The sequence below is a fragment of the Myodes glareolus genome, chromosome 3 (genome assembly GCF_982192425.1).
Source record: "Myodes glareolus chromosome 3, mMyoGla1.1, whole genome shotgun sequence".
Lineage (NCBI taxonomy): Eukaryota > Metazoa > Chordata > Mammalia > Rodentia > Cricetidae > Myodes > Myodes glareolus.
Window position 1 is genome coordinate 17,740,012 of NC_142028.1, and position 14,440 is coordinate 17,754,451.

General features: G+C 45.4%; 1 protein-coding gene across 1 annotated transcript; it reads right to left on the minus strand.

Moving 5' to 3' along the window:
- Positions 1 to 938: 938 nt before the first annotated feature.
- Positions 939 to 13,859, minus strand: Ddx47 (DEAD-box helicase 47). Its single transcript, XM_048432433.3, has 12 exons — positions 13,735 to 13,859; positions 13,017 to 13,110; positions 10,339 to 10,527; positions 10,041 to 10,112; positions 9,740 to 9,858; positions 9,121 to 9,192; positions 8,327 to 8,443; positions 7,175 to 7,321; positions 5,780 to 5,917; positions 4,594 to 4,664; positions 3,140 to 3,269; positions 939 to 1,463 (listed from the first exon to the last, which is right to left on the minus strand). Exons 1-12 carry the CDS (start codon positions 13,819 to 13,821, stop codon positions 1,332 to 1,334), a joined length of 1,368 nt encoding a protein of 455 aa, XP_048288390.2. The 5' UTR covers positions 13,822 to 13,859; the 3' UTR covers positions 939 to 1,331.
- Between the last annotated feature and the right edge of the window lie 581 nt (positions 13,860 to 14,440).

Consider the following 14,440-nt stretch of genomic DNA (forward strand, 5'->3'; position numbering starts at 1 on the left):
GTGTGAGCACACATGCATACATGCACACACACATATGCACACACACAGACCCCATCCCCGACATAATGAACAGGATGAACAGTCCACCCTGGGCAAACCTATAAGACAACATACTTCTTACACTTTTCTCTTTGAGAAAAAGATCTTTGAAGCAATCAGTGACTCTCTGACATTCCCTTACCCGAGGCCTGACATTCCACACACACTTTCAATAAAATCAACAAAAGCAACAAAATCATCAGGCACCTTTCATGTGTAGAAGCCCTCAGAATTCAAGACTATTCAGAACCAGCAGCTCAAAATGGGATTTCTGATGCCCAACAACCCACACTCCTGACCACATGCCCAGGGCAGTGGTCACCTCCTCTGGAAATGTCCCAGCTCTACATGTGAACTCAAACCAACAGAAGGAAGAGTAACACCACGTGCCGTAACAAGATGAAATCCGACTGTAGAACCACCTTCCTTCCTGATGCACTGCTGGAATTTCCGTCAGCTGGGGACAGGAACTACTCAGGAAACCAGTTTTCCTGGTCACCTGATCAGCCCAAGAAACCAGGAACACGCATTCCAGGCTCTGAATCCCTCTGCAGCTTCACACAAGGAAGGAAAATGAACTTCCTTTTAAGTAGGACCTCCCTTCCAAACCCATCCATCATTTTCCTCTTGATTTTCTTTTTTTCCCATCACAAAATGACGTTTCCCTTAACTAAGGACAACTAATGAATCTGTTATGGAATCACACTGTCAGTAGGAGGTACAAAGCCCTTTAACAGCAAGGTCTCCAAGGAATTCGAATACGCTCTTTAAAGGACCTGAGTTTGATTTCCACATTCACAACAGGGGGCTCATAACCAGCTCCCAGGGAGATCCGAGTCCTCTGGCCTCTGTGCGCACTTACACAAAAGTGTGTGCATGCACACACAGAAGCACACAAATAATAAAAATACATCTTTAAAAATAATAAGTATTGTTCTACATCAGACTTAAAGACAGCTGAGATAGATTTACACCCCCTCTGTAAAAGCTTTACAGTTAACTACAGACGATGCTCTTCATCAGCCGGGTCCTTGGCTTGCAGGTGGAAAAGGCAGAAGTGCACAGGAGCGGCACTTGAGTCACAGGTCAGTCCCAGGTCAACACTGTCAGAGTTGTCCCACTGCAATGACACTCCAACCCTCAGAGAGAAAACGGAGCTCCCAGCTGGCTGACCGGCCTCTGGGCAGAATTTGAAGATTGGGGTCTCAGAACTGTTGGAGGAGAAGGCGGGCTCACTGCCACCTTCCATCTCTTCACAGCTACAGAGCAGGAGCGCGGTCTCTCTGCAGCCGCTAGCGGCCTTTCCGCTTCTTCATTTTCCCTCCAGCCACCTTGTTCCGCACACCCATGGCGCCCTCGGTGTCATCGTCATCCCCTGCATCCTCTCGCTTGCGTTTCTTCTTTTCTCCATGTTCCCTTAACTCCTGCAGGACGGCACAAAGGATAGGTCTGAACACGATAGTAACCTCCAGGTCAGAGGGTACCAGCAAAGGGTAAGAACCAACTCCAAATGAACAAACCGCTGACCTCACACGGTGGCCAAAGAGTGAAAATAAAACAAGACTGGCACACGTGAGAAAAGAATGGTGATCCTAGCACTGATGCCCCGGTCATGTGACCTGCTGCAACTTTTCTAGGAGACAGCCTGTCATTCTGTAGAGATTCAAACTTTGCATGTATACTCCTTGGTCAATTTCACTTCTAGAAGTTTAAGAAAACAAGCAAAGATACACATACTAGGATATTCAACGCAACCCTAAAGTGGAGAAAAACATAAACATTCATCAACATAATCCATGTTATGTGATGTGATGAATTCTTTGTAGCCATTAAAGAATGATCACACATGGTGGTGCACAGTTATAATCCTAGCACTTGGGAGGCTAAAGCTAGAGGCTAGACATGAGTTCAAGGGCAGCCTAGGCTACCTACTAACTGCAAGGCCAGCCTGAGCTACACAGCAAAAACCCTGCCTCAAAAATCCAAAAACAGGGTGGGTGGTGGTACACAACTTTAAATCCCAGTCCTTGGGAGGCAGAGGCAGGCAGATCTCTGTGAGTTCAAGGCCAGCCTGGGCTACAAGAGCTAGTTTCAGGACAGGCCCCAAAGCTACAGGGAAATCTTGTCTCAAAAAAAAAAACAACAACAACAAAAAAACTCTAAAAACAACACACAGATCACATGGTGGACAGAAGGTGGCACTGACAGGCAGATTCCTCGGACCTTCACTTGGTGAAGCACGTCAGTCACGTGTAACTAGGTAAGTTAAGATGAGCGCGATGCTATCACTGGTGAAGCACGTCAGTCACGTGTAACTAGGTAAGTTAAGATGAGCGCAATGCTATCGCTGGTTCTCCCTGGGGCCCGGTTCACCGCTTCAGTTACCACGTCAATACTTTGTATATTCCCTGAATATCTTTCTCAGTGTATAGATCTGGCCTCTCAGTGATTCCCTTGACTAAGCTTCAAAAGTGCTAGAATTATAGGCATTTGCCATTATACATCACTGCAGGTAGCACAGTATACGGGGTAGAGGGACGTCCATTTTTGTGTGTGTGCACATGCAGGTCAAAGCACAAACCTTGGGTGTCATTCCTCAGGTGCCGTCCACCTTTCTTACCCACCACAGATGGCACTTTTATAAACAAAACCTCAAACATAAACTTCACGTGAGCAGAAAACTACAGGAAGCCTGAAGGCAGAACTTCCAAGGGGTTCCTCTAGAACCTTTTCTCACTGCTGCCTCTGCCACTACCCGATACATTCACAGCTCACACAGCCTTGTCTAGTGCTCAGAATACAATGAAGGTATACATGGGAAATGTTACGCCCAATTTACAGGTGAGGAACTGGTTGTGAGAGGTGAGCAACTCCCACAGCTAGCCTTCTGACCTTGAGATTGACCTTTGCTGGGGAGGGCACAGTTAAGGAAGACTGGAGAATGTGGTCACCCTGGTCAGACTACACCAACCCAGATTCAGTGAACTTCCCATGAGCCCTCAATCTTTGTTTGCCCATGTCAATTCTGGAACAAAATGCAAGGGTAAAGACAAGGGCACAGGTCAGAGCATCAGAAGCTGGGGAAAGCAAACACTCGTACCATTCGGGCAAATCTCTGGGCTTCGTTCACACGTTCTGTGAGCATCATAACCTCCTCATCCTGTGTCGGAAAGACGGGCAGTTTCTTCCCAATTAAGTGTTCGATGCGCTGGAAGAGTTCCACATCATACCTGAGGAAAGAGAACTGCCTGGCTCAGCATCTTCCGATGCCCAGTGCCACGCTATCATGCATACTGGAGTATGGACCAGTTTTAAACAATGCTGAATATATGACTACTTCTTAAAATACAGGTAAAAATGAAGCTTTGTGCTGGACCCCTGGGAAATTACCCACAGTATCAGTCACACACAGCACAGGAGCCCCGCGTGCACTAACTGGGCTCAGTGTTGTACAAAAGAACAAGAGGACGTGAAGGGAAGAGGGGGAGTGAATGGGGGCAGATACGCTCAAGATACATTGTGTACGTGTGTGAAATTGGCAAAGAATAAACTTTTAAAACAGGGCTGGAGAGATGGTTTGCTGTGTAAAAGCACTGACTGCTCTTCAGGGTTCAATTCCCAGCACATGGTGGCTCACAATTATCTGTAACTCCAGCCCCTGGGAATCTGACACCCTCATTTGACCTCTGCAGGCACCAGACACGCATGTGATACAAAGACATACATGCAAGCAAAACACCCATACATGTAAAAAATTAAAAATTAAAAAAAAGTCAAACACAGTTATTCTAGGCAGTTGTAACTAAAGGAAAGGTCACTGCTCCCCAGTTCTGGACTGAAAGAAGTAGCAGGCGCCACTTGTGTTTCTGTACGACATGACAAGATATACGACCTCTTTCACAGGATTTCCCGTCTTTTCTTTTGTTTTGGTTTGGTTTTGGTTTTTTTGGTTTTGGTTTTTTGAGACAGGGTTTCTTTGTAGCTTAGGAGCCTGTCCTGGAACTAGCTCTGTAGACCAGAACTCAGAGATCGGCCTGCCTCAGCCTCCCGAATGCTGAGATTAAAGGCATGCACCACCACTGCCTGGCATCCATCTTTATTTTTAAGACAGATCAAATTATCTCATCTTTACCAAAATTTTACTAGGTCAGAGTGGTTCCCATTTCAGAATTAAGAAAACCAGGGCTAGGAGATGACTCAGAGAGAAGTGCTCAAGGAGCAAGCATGAAGACCTGAGGTCAAGCCCACATAAGAACACGGGCACGGTGGTGCACACGGAGTAGAGACAGGTGGATCCCCAGGGTTCACTGGCCAGACAGCCTGGATTACTTGGCAAGCTCCAGGCCAAAGAGAGACCCTGCCTCAAAACACAGCAAGGATGGCCCCTGAGGAATGACACCCAAGGTTGACCTATGGTCTACCCAGGTGCTACAGATCCCACCCCCCCCACACACACACAGAGTGCCGAGAGAGAACCGTGTGATCAGCACGCAAAGGGTAGAGGCGCTTGGGTGCCCCGTCCTCACTGCGCCGTCCCAGTGTGGATTCACTTACTGTGTGACAAAAGTAATGGCCTTTCCAGAGCGCCCGGCTCTCGCAGTCCGCCCCACTCGATGGATATAATCCTGGGATGGAAAAGGTAAATAAATTCAAAGCAGGTAAGAAGGGATGCGTGCAAAGTCCTGCTGCAAGCCTTCCATGGAAACACACACCTCTGGAAGGTGGAGGACATGGCCTGGGAATGTGCTGAGAAAGCTACTTCTTCTTCTTCTTTTTTTTAATAACATTCTCATGGCACAAAATTCATCCAACGCCTGCCTTATACAAAGACAAACCTACAGCACCTAACTCCATGGCTATGGCGACACTGGACCTAGGGGCCCTATACAATTATCTACACATCTCTGAACTTTAGTTCCTATTTATAGATCAGGGCTAGAAATGAATGCCCAAACTTAGAGTTGTTGTGAACATCTAATGAGACAGCAGCTTATCTGTAACAGCTCAACAAGGAGCCAAGAGAAATAATGTTCCACCGAGGGTGATCCTGCCTCTCCCAAGGGATATTTGGTAATGCCTCGAAAATTTTGGTTGTCATAACTGGCAGAGTGTGAGATACTGTCGTCAAGTAGATTCAAGGAATGCGAAGCACACTATATGCAAACAACAACTCCCAGGACAAGGAATCCACCAGTCCAAATGCCAACAGTGCCAAGACTGCGAAGTACAGAAATACCAAGCAAGAGAAGCAGCTGTCTGTAAAGTAAGACTGAGTGGTCAGCATCCTGCGCTTGCCCCCTTGGACTGTGTCTAGTAACTCTCCCTGGATATCTTTACAGTCACATCAGCTAATGCTGCAAGCACAGGCAAGTGCAAATGAAAAGAATAAATCAGTCAAGAGTTTTCTCAGTTGCTGCTTTTTGAGACAGGATCTCCCGCACAGACTGGCCTTGAACTTCCCACGCCCCTGAGAATGACCTTGAGGTGCTGATCTTCCTGCCTCTTCCTCTGGCGTGCTGGGAGGACAGACTTGTGCATTTCCAGTTTATCTGGGCTACACCTCTCACCGCGAAGAGTTCTACCAAATGAGCTCTACCACACCACTTTCTCAGTTTCGACACTGAACTAACAGGACAGAAACACTACACTATAACTCAGGAAAAACAAACAACAAAAGAAACCCACATTATTTAATAAATAAACTTTGGAACTAGAAAGTCCAGACATCAAGAGCGCCCACCTTAGAATGAGTGGGAATGTCGAAATTGACCACCACATCCACATGGGGTATATCTAGACCTCTGCTGGCAACATCAGTTGCTAGAAGAATGGAACGAGCTTTGGCCTTAAACTTATTAAGGGATCCAAGGCGCTTGCTCTGAAATGAGAAAAAGAAAGGAGGAACTTTAATTCTGAAAAATGAAGAAATCCTAGCATATTTGACATGGAATACAAATACAACACAATAATAAATTAAATTTTTATATTGTTTCCTCTTCTAAGTCAAGGGCAGGGTTTCTCAAGTCAAAACAAATATGGAAACAACAAAAAGTACTTAAGACAGGTCACAAACAGTAACACAAAACAGGGACTGTTTTCACATGTCAGAAAGATAATGATAATAAAAAAATATTGCAATCTTTAGAGACCAGAGAGTCATCACTGCTAATACATTGGCTCAACAGCTTACAAACTAGACAACTACCTATGTTCTTTCATGTACGTGTATTCACATGTATACACAGGTGCAGAAGAGTATGTGCACAAACATGTATGTATAAGCCAGAGGACACCCTTAGATGTTGAGACAATGTCCTTTTGAGACACAATCTCTCGCTAAACTGGCTAACCAGTGAGCTGAGCTCCAGGCAGCTAGGATTACAAGTACATGCCACCACATCCAGCTCTGGATGTTTCTGAGCTCAAACTCGTCCTCATGCATGCATGGAAAAGTATTTTACCAACAGAATCATCTCATCTGTGAAATATTCCAATATGAGCTACCTGCTGTCTGAAAAAGGAAAGCAAGGTTACAAAGCAATACGTCAAAGCCCATAAATAAGGAGTATGCAATGGGTACCGGTGCCCATAAAATCAGGAGTGTGCAATACACACTTATGTCCATAAAATCAGGAGTATGTAAGGAGCATTGAAACTCATAAAAATCAGTGTGCAAGGAACACTGATGCCTATAAAATCAGGAGTGTGCAATGCGCACTGGTGCCCATAAAGTCAGGAGTGTGCAATGGGCACGTGTGCCCTCTGTCCCTGCTACACTAATCTACTGACACAATGTAGTGATACTTCATTTGTATTTTAATAAACAAAGCTTGCCTGAGGATCAGAGAGTAAAACAGTCACCCTGGTCAGCCTTACAGAGCAGGCACACACCTTTAATCCCACCATTAGAGAGGAATATAAGACTGGAGGAGACAGATCTCACACACAGTTTCTGAGATTCCTGGAGGCAGAATTGCCATTTTGAACTGAAGCAGAGGTAAGAGCCAGTGGTTTACTGTTTTGTTTTTCTGACCTTCAGGTTGAACCCCAATATCTGTCTCTGGGTTTTCATTAATTGTGCTACACCACAGGGTTTGCCATTCTATCCCAGCAGTCCCTGACAAAGAACTCTTACCTGACTCATCTGTCCATGGAGGGGGATGGCAGTGAACCCGAGATTTCGGAGTAGCAAAGCCGTTCTCTGAGTATTGTTACAGGTGCTGCAGAATATCATAAAGGAGTTGCCAGCCAATTCATTGAGAATATAAACCAAGTAGGTGTCCTAAATCACAAACCCAAAACAAGGTACATAACTGACCTGGAAGAAAGGTTGAAGACCTAACAACATGTAGGAGTCTCAATTAGCCAAACCTCCAGCTTTGAGCTTTATGCTTCTTCCTGCTATTCCCCAGGTTTTTGGACAGGGTTATCTGTGGGGAGTGGAGGGATCCCTGGGTGAACGTGTAAGGAGCTGACTGAAGTCCTTTCCTGAGTTGTTGACATAAATATGGCCATGACGGTCCTGAAGACCTCAGACCCCAGAAATAGCAAGCCTTTCCTGGTCAGGCTCAGGGACCCATCGGTGTGCCAATGTTGACAGCGTGCAGAAAAATATCAGCCAGTTTCCTCCTGTAGGATGTGACAGGGGCCCACTACAGAGGATAGCTAAATCTACTCATATGTATAACAAACACGCTGGCTTTCCCAGTTGCTGTTGACGCAACTCTAACAGAGTGCACAGCCCACCCAATCCCAGTTTTTCCATGCCTCAGTTTCTTAATTCACTGTTGCCCCATCTCGGCCAATCCCTAGGCTGTTCAGGTTGTAGGAGGTCTCACTATGTGGTCCAAACAGGCCTCAAACTGACTTTGAGGCCCAGGCTGGCCTTGAAAATATGGTGATCTTCTTGTATCAGATTCCCAGTGCTGGGATTACAGGCAAGCACTGCTAAACCTGGCTAGCTATATGAGCTCTGTGAATCAAGCACCCCACCCCAGCGCATCCTGAGGTCACACAGACCTGTACTCAGCCACCAAGCAAGGTCTTTCCAAAGTAGCCGTGAAATAAGCAGACAACAGAAAACTGAGCACAAGATTGGCCCTGGGAGGAACTCTACCATTCTATCACAGCTTCTACTTTGGTTTAGTGCTGCGAATTCCTGGCATGTTCACTTTATCTGGGATAAACAAAAGCTGGCCACGCAGCTCTCTGCTAGTCAAGAGTTGACACATTCTCAGATGCTTTGGTGAGGACAGGAATGGCAGCAATGACAAAGCCAACACTTCACCTTGAATTTGGAGGGAATAAAGAGGTAATACTGCTGCAGCTTCTCAACAGTCTGGTACTTGGAGGAAACGGCACATTTCACAGGGTTCTTGAGAGCTGCACGCTGAAGTTTTTGCACCTAAACAAAGAAAATAGAACATCAAATCAATTCCTAAATGCCCCATGTTTTTATTTTTGTGTGTTTTCACTACTATTATATATTGATTTCTCTCTCCTTCGTTTGCGTGTGCGTGTGTGAGCACACGCGCGCGCGCACACACACACACACACACACTAGGCATTGAATTCAGCGCCTCACCCAAGTACTAGCTACATCTCCAGTCCTAGTTTTATATTCTAAGGTTCTCACTAAGGTATTCAGACTGGCCTTAAACTTATTACTTTGGGACATACAGGGCCTTAAACTTGTAATCCTCCTGCCTCAGCCTCCCAAATTGCTGGTATATACAACACCTAACTTATATATCAATTACTTTTTAAAAGATTAATTAATTTAATTTTTGATTTTATATGGATAGGGTCTTACCATATTGAGCAGCATGACCTAAACTCAAAGCCTTACTTGCCTTTATAAGAACTTATGTATCACTGGGCAGAGGTGGCGCACGCCTTTAATCTCAGCACTTGGGAGGCAGAGGCAGGTGGATCTCTATGAGTTCGAGGCCAGCCTGGTCTACAAGAGCTAGATCAGGGCAGGCTCCAAAGCTACAGAGAAACCCTGCCTCGAAAAACCAAAAGTAGAACTTATGTTTCAGTTCTTATCAAGAGGAAAACAGGAGTCCAAGCCAATCTCACCTTCTTGGTCATAGTAGCAGAAAAGAGAAATGTCTTCCGGTCTCGAGGAATCACTTTGAGGATCTTGTCAACCTGAGGCACACAGGAAAGAATGCCAATGACACTCAGACTAGATGTCTATAGCTTCCCTATAGTGATGGGGTGGGGGTGGGAGGACACACATGGGGACGGAACTGAAAACCAAATCTCGGAAAGTTTAGGGACTTAAAATATAGTTTAAATTTAGTGAACATTTATACTCTGATACCAGACCAGATGTTATATTTTTAAAGTGCCATTCAAAGAAAAGAACAATTTAAAGCTAAGAAAAAGGCCAAAAATAAACATTACTCAATTAAATAAACAATGTTAAGTAGGTCAACAAAGACAGGGAAGGCATTCTCAGGTATACAGAAGAGACCTACACCAGATGAAATGGAAACTGAGGGTTTAACACCACCTCCCCCACCAAGTCAGTCACGACTGTACTCTTCAGACAAGAGGCACTAAGAACTCAGAAGCCACGGCATGCCACTGTTCCCTGAGCCTGAGGCTCTGAACAACAGGTGCACAGGAACCAAAACCAGACTGAACCAGAGCACCAGAGACACTCTAGGGAGGACCAATGTTAAAAACTCACCTCTGTCTCAAAATCCATGTTCAGTATCCGGTCTGCTTCATCCATGACCAAGTACTTAAGGGCTCTTAAGTTGAAGCCTTTGGTATTTTCCAAGTGGTCAATCAGTCGACCAGGAGTGGCTACCAAGAAAGGTTGAGAAGAAAGGACCCAAGGGTGAGAAAATAATTTACTACCCATAAAACAATGAAGACACCAGAAAGTTAAGCAAGGTCACAAGGTCCCCTCCCCAGATGCCACCCCTCATGGTAGATTTTCCCAGTCCACCCAGTCGTGGAGGCAGGTACCTTGGTCAGTGACTCACCTATTACTATGTGTGGTTTTTTGGCCAAGGCTAGTGACTGGGACATTGAATCAATCCCACCAACAATCACAGCTACAGAAACAAAGCAAACACAGACCAGTGATTCTTAATCTCCTCACTGAGCACCTTCCAAGCCAATGCTAGACTCCTACTTATATTGTCCAGCCAGTCCTAAAAACTGAACCACAATACCAACTCCTTAGTCAACAGCGTGCCCACAGCACTTCCCTGCCCTCTCCTCCCCACGCTTCTCCACTCGTGAGGACACCCCAGGGCTCAGCTCTTCTTAGACACTTACCACACTGCACCCCAATGGAGGACCCCAGTGCCTCAAACTGCTCAGAGATCTGAAAGGCCAACTCTCGAGTAGGGGTAAGGACCAAGGCGAACAAACGCTGGGGAGTCTCCAGCAGCGCATTCAGAATGGGCAGAGCAAAGGCACCTGTTTTTCCAGATCCAGTTTCTGCCAACCCAATAATATCTCGGCCTGAAGAAGAGAACCAAACAAAACCCTAATACAAAGAAATGCCCTCTGTATTCCTTCAAAGTCTAGTGCTGGGCAATAGAGAGAATGAATAAATGAAAGGGGATTTCTCTAAAATAGATAAGCTAAAAATCCAATAATAGGACAAATATAAAACTATGCTTAATTTGAACAAAGTTTTTGTTGTTGTTTTGTTTTGTTTTAGGTTTTGGTGGAGCCTTGGATGTCCTAGAACTAGCTCTATATACCAGGTTGACCTCAAACTCACAGAGATCCACCTGCCTCTGCCTCCTAAGTGCTGAGATTAAAGGCGTACACTACCATGCCTGGCTTAATCTGAAGCTAATTTTAAAAAATTTATTTTATTAAATGTGTTCTCTGTGTGTACACACGCACGTTTCCATGGCATAGCTGTGACAATCAGAGAATTTGTAGGAATCAGTTCTCTCTTCCACCATGTAGGTTCCAAAAATCAATCAGGTCATGAGTTTTAATAATAGGTGCATTTAACCACTGAATGATCTCACCAACACAAAAATGTTTAATTTGATAAGGCCCTTAATACAGACCCTAGAAAATATAATGAGAGCATAAAGAGAAATGCCAAGCTAACAGAGATCTACAAGTTCTATCTGGAAGAGGGGAAGGACAGCTATTCCTGCATGAGGAAAGAGGGTTGGGACTCAAAGAGTGAGAGGCCATCATATGGGAAAGAAATGAGGCTAGAAAGGAACCCATAACCCCCAGTAAGTTTTGATAAACAGGGAATTTCACAACTGGTGTTATTCTTCATCAGGATAAGCCTGAACGAGGCAAGGAGCTGAACAGTATAGCCAAAGAAGCACACATGTAGGCCCAGCTACATGGGAGGCTTGGAGAAAGAGGAACTCTTGAGCCCAGGAGTTTGAAGTCAGCCTGGACAACACAGCAAGGACCCATCTTAAACACAGAAACAAAAACGGGTTGGCCTCAAACTCCCACGTGCTGGGATTAAAGGCGTGTGCCACCATCATCCAGTTTCACATTTGAAAATTCTAATTCAGCAGGTCCAGATTGTTTTAGAGTAAGGAAGAGTGATCACAGAATCACTATTATACAGCAAAAGGGAAGGAGCAGAACAGTGAGAGACAGGAGAGTAAAATACTGTTTGGAAATTAAGGATGACAACAATCTCAAGAAAGGTGGTGGTGGGCTGGAGAGGTGGCTCAGAGGTTAAGAGCACTGGCTGCTGAGTTCAATTTCCAGCAACCACATGGTGGCTCACACCACCTATAATGAGATCTGGTGCCCTCTTCTGTCATGCATAATAAACAAACAAACAAACAAACGAATAAATAAATCTTTAAAAAGGAAAGGTGGTGGTGCACGCCTTTAATCCCAGCACACGGGAGGCAGAAGCAAGTGGATCTCTGTGAGTCTGAGGCCAGCCTAGTCTACTAAGTGAGTTCCAGGACAGGAAGGGCTGTTACAGAGAAACCCTGTCTCAAAGAAAAAGTAAAATAGAAAGGAAGGAAGGAAGGGAGGGAGGGAGGGAGGGAGAGGTGGGGGGGGGGGGGAATGGCCAAGAATGTTCAAAGCCACAGATTAAGAATGATGGATTCTCAATTCCCATCTCTTAGAAATTAATCACTTAGCCAGGATCTACCATGCAAATTCAGACAGCATAGTGTTCTCAGGGGAAGGCGGTTAAAGCTGTCATTCCTCTGTTAATTAACATCAGTGCCTACATCTCAAATGTTAGAATTACAGGCTTATACCATCATCACACCTGGCTGTGGGATTCCCCTCTGTATGCTGTGGTTACCATTGATTAATAAAGAACTGCAGAGCAGGGCAGAACAGAAGTAGATGGGGGAAATTAAACTGGGAATGCTGAGAGAAAGGAGATGGAGTGAGAGAGAAGCCATGTAGCCCAACCAGAGACAGACGCTGGAACTTTAGCCAGTAAGCCACAGCCACATGGCAATACACAGATTAACAAAAATGGGTTAAATTAATATGTAAAAGTTAGCCAACGAGAAGCTAGAGCTAATGGGCCAAGAAGTGATTTAAGTAATATGGTTTCTGTGTGATTATTTCAGGAGTCTGGGTGACCAGGATACAAACAAGCGGCCTTCTTCCAACACCTGGCTTGCTTGCTTGCTTTCTTTCTTCCTTCCTTTCTTTCTTTCCTTATTTATTTATTTATTTATTTATTTGAGGCAAAGTCTTGCCTTGTAGCCTTGGCTTGTTTGTTTGTTTGTCTGTCTGAGTCAAGGTCTTACTATAGTGCCCTAGCTGGGCTGGAACTTAGAAGCTAATCTCAAACTCGGAGCTATCCTCCTGCCTCTGCCTTTTCAGTTCACAAAAGTAGTCCCGTCATACCCAGGTAGGGATTCTATCTTTATTTCACTTGAAAAGGGCCAGCAAGAGGTCTCAACAGTGGAACATACTTAGTTGAGTATAAGCCCACACTGCATCTGCACCAGTGTGCACACAGAATTTCAACCTACCTTGCAAGGCCAAAGGAATAGCTTCAATCTGGATCTTGGTTGGCTTTGCCCATCCCAACTGGTCACAAGCTTCGCACAAGACATCTGTCACACCCTTTGAATTCAGAAAACCATACTTTAGCAAAGAATACGTCCTCACTCCCCTCCATTTCAAATGCCTTTATCGGGGCCATCCTACTGGTGACCTGTAGTCCCTTACACCTGGCATTACCGTGCATCTCAGAACTTATTTTATATATGAACACCATGAGACAGTTCCTTGAGACAATTTCTCTTCACCAGAGACTGTGCCAACTGTTTTGCACGTATTATCTCATTTAACCATCAAACCCGTTCTGACAAGTGCCTAGCTGTTGCTGTACCCAATTTACAACGCGTGCAAAGTGAGTCAAGGAGTCGCAACAACTTGCCTCTCGTGACGAAGTCAGAGCAAAACTGACTCCAGCTGCAAAGACGCAATTATGCGTGACCCTAGATAACAAACGGCTCTACACTATAGTGGAAAGGCAAATAGGGGCTCCCGGGATTCAGTAGCAACCTACAAGGCAAATGCACCCGAGGGAGCCTGGTGAGACCTGGTGTTTCTGACATTCTGAAGAAAGCCTAAGATAGGCCCCGAGGTGCTTTCATACGCTACAGGCAGGGATATAAAGTACCCAAACTCAGGGTGAGACTAACGCCAGCATCGCTAAACAACAGTAGCATCACCCATCCTCACCAGATCTTTAAATGTTTTAGCTTCCTCCTCTTCCGCAGCTGTCTGAACGGCTTCTGTAGAGGAATCGTGCTTCTCGGCCGCCGCCATCTTGCCTGTGGGGACCGGAAGTGGAACAGCGGCGCACGTGGTGCTGGGAAATGTAGTTTCACTCTTTCCTACAGGGCACGTTCTGCGCGTCCCCTGCCTGGCTGTTCTGGGTTTGCAGTGCCCCACACAGGTGGGGCTTTGGAGAACTGTAATGGCTAGAATTCAAGGTGCTAAGAGAAGTGGCTGATGGCCCGCCATCCCTTTCTGCTGCCCTTTAAGCGCCCCCCCCCTTTTTTTAAGGCAGGATCTCATTTTGTAGCTTATCAGAGCCTTCTCTGTCTTCTGTTGTTACCACTTTTCTCACTGCAGTGCTATTTATTCATTACTTCACATATTCGGTGTCGGGTGTCTAGTGACAGGGCAAGACAACATCAACAGCCCTAGCACAGAGAAGGCAGATAATGGCTAGGTAATAACGGGACAATTTAAATTGTGGCAAGTGCTATGATGTAATAAGCCTGCATCAAAGTAGGGGAACAAAGCCTTGGGGGAGAGAGTTGTCAGAATTACTGCAAAATTGGGAAGGTGTGTCTGAGGCAGTGATATTTGTTCTGGGACCCACTCATAGCAGAAAAACCATTCTCAGTTCAGGGACAACTATTCAAGACTAGTGGATCTG

What these genes read in the sequence shown, in the direction of transcription:
- Ddx47 (XM_048432433.3), bottom strand. Translation starts at nt 13,821, where the DNA reads ATGGCGGCGGCCGAGAAGCACGATTCCTCTACAGAAGCCGTTCAGACA. An exon ending in AAAACCACACATAGTAATAG is followed by an intron (nt 9,859 to 10,040) that starts GTGAGTCACTGA and finishes CTTTCTTGGTAG; the next exon opens with CCACTCCTGGTCGACTGATT. An exon ending in TTATTCCCTCCAAATTCAAG is followed by an intron (nt 7,322 to 8,326) that starts GTGAAGTGTTGG and finishes TTTGTGATTTAG; the next exon opens with GACACCTACTTGGTTTATAT.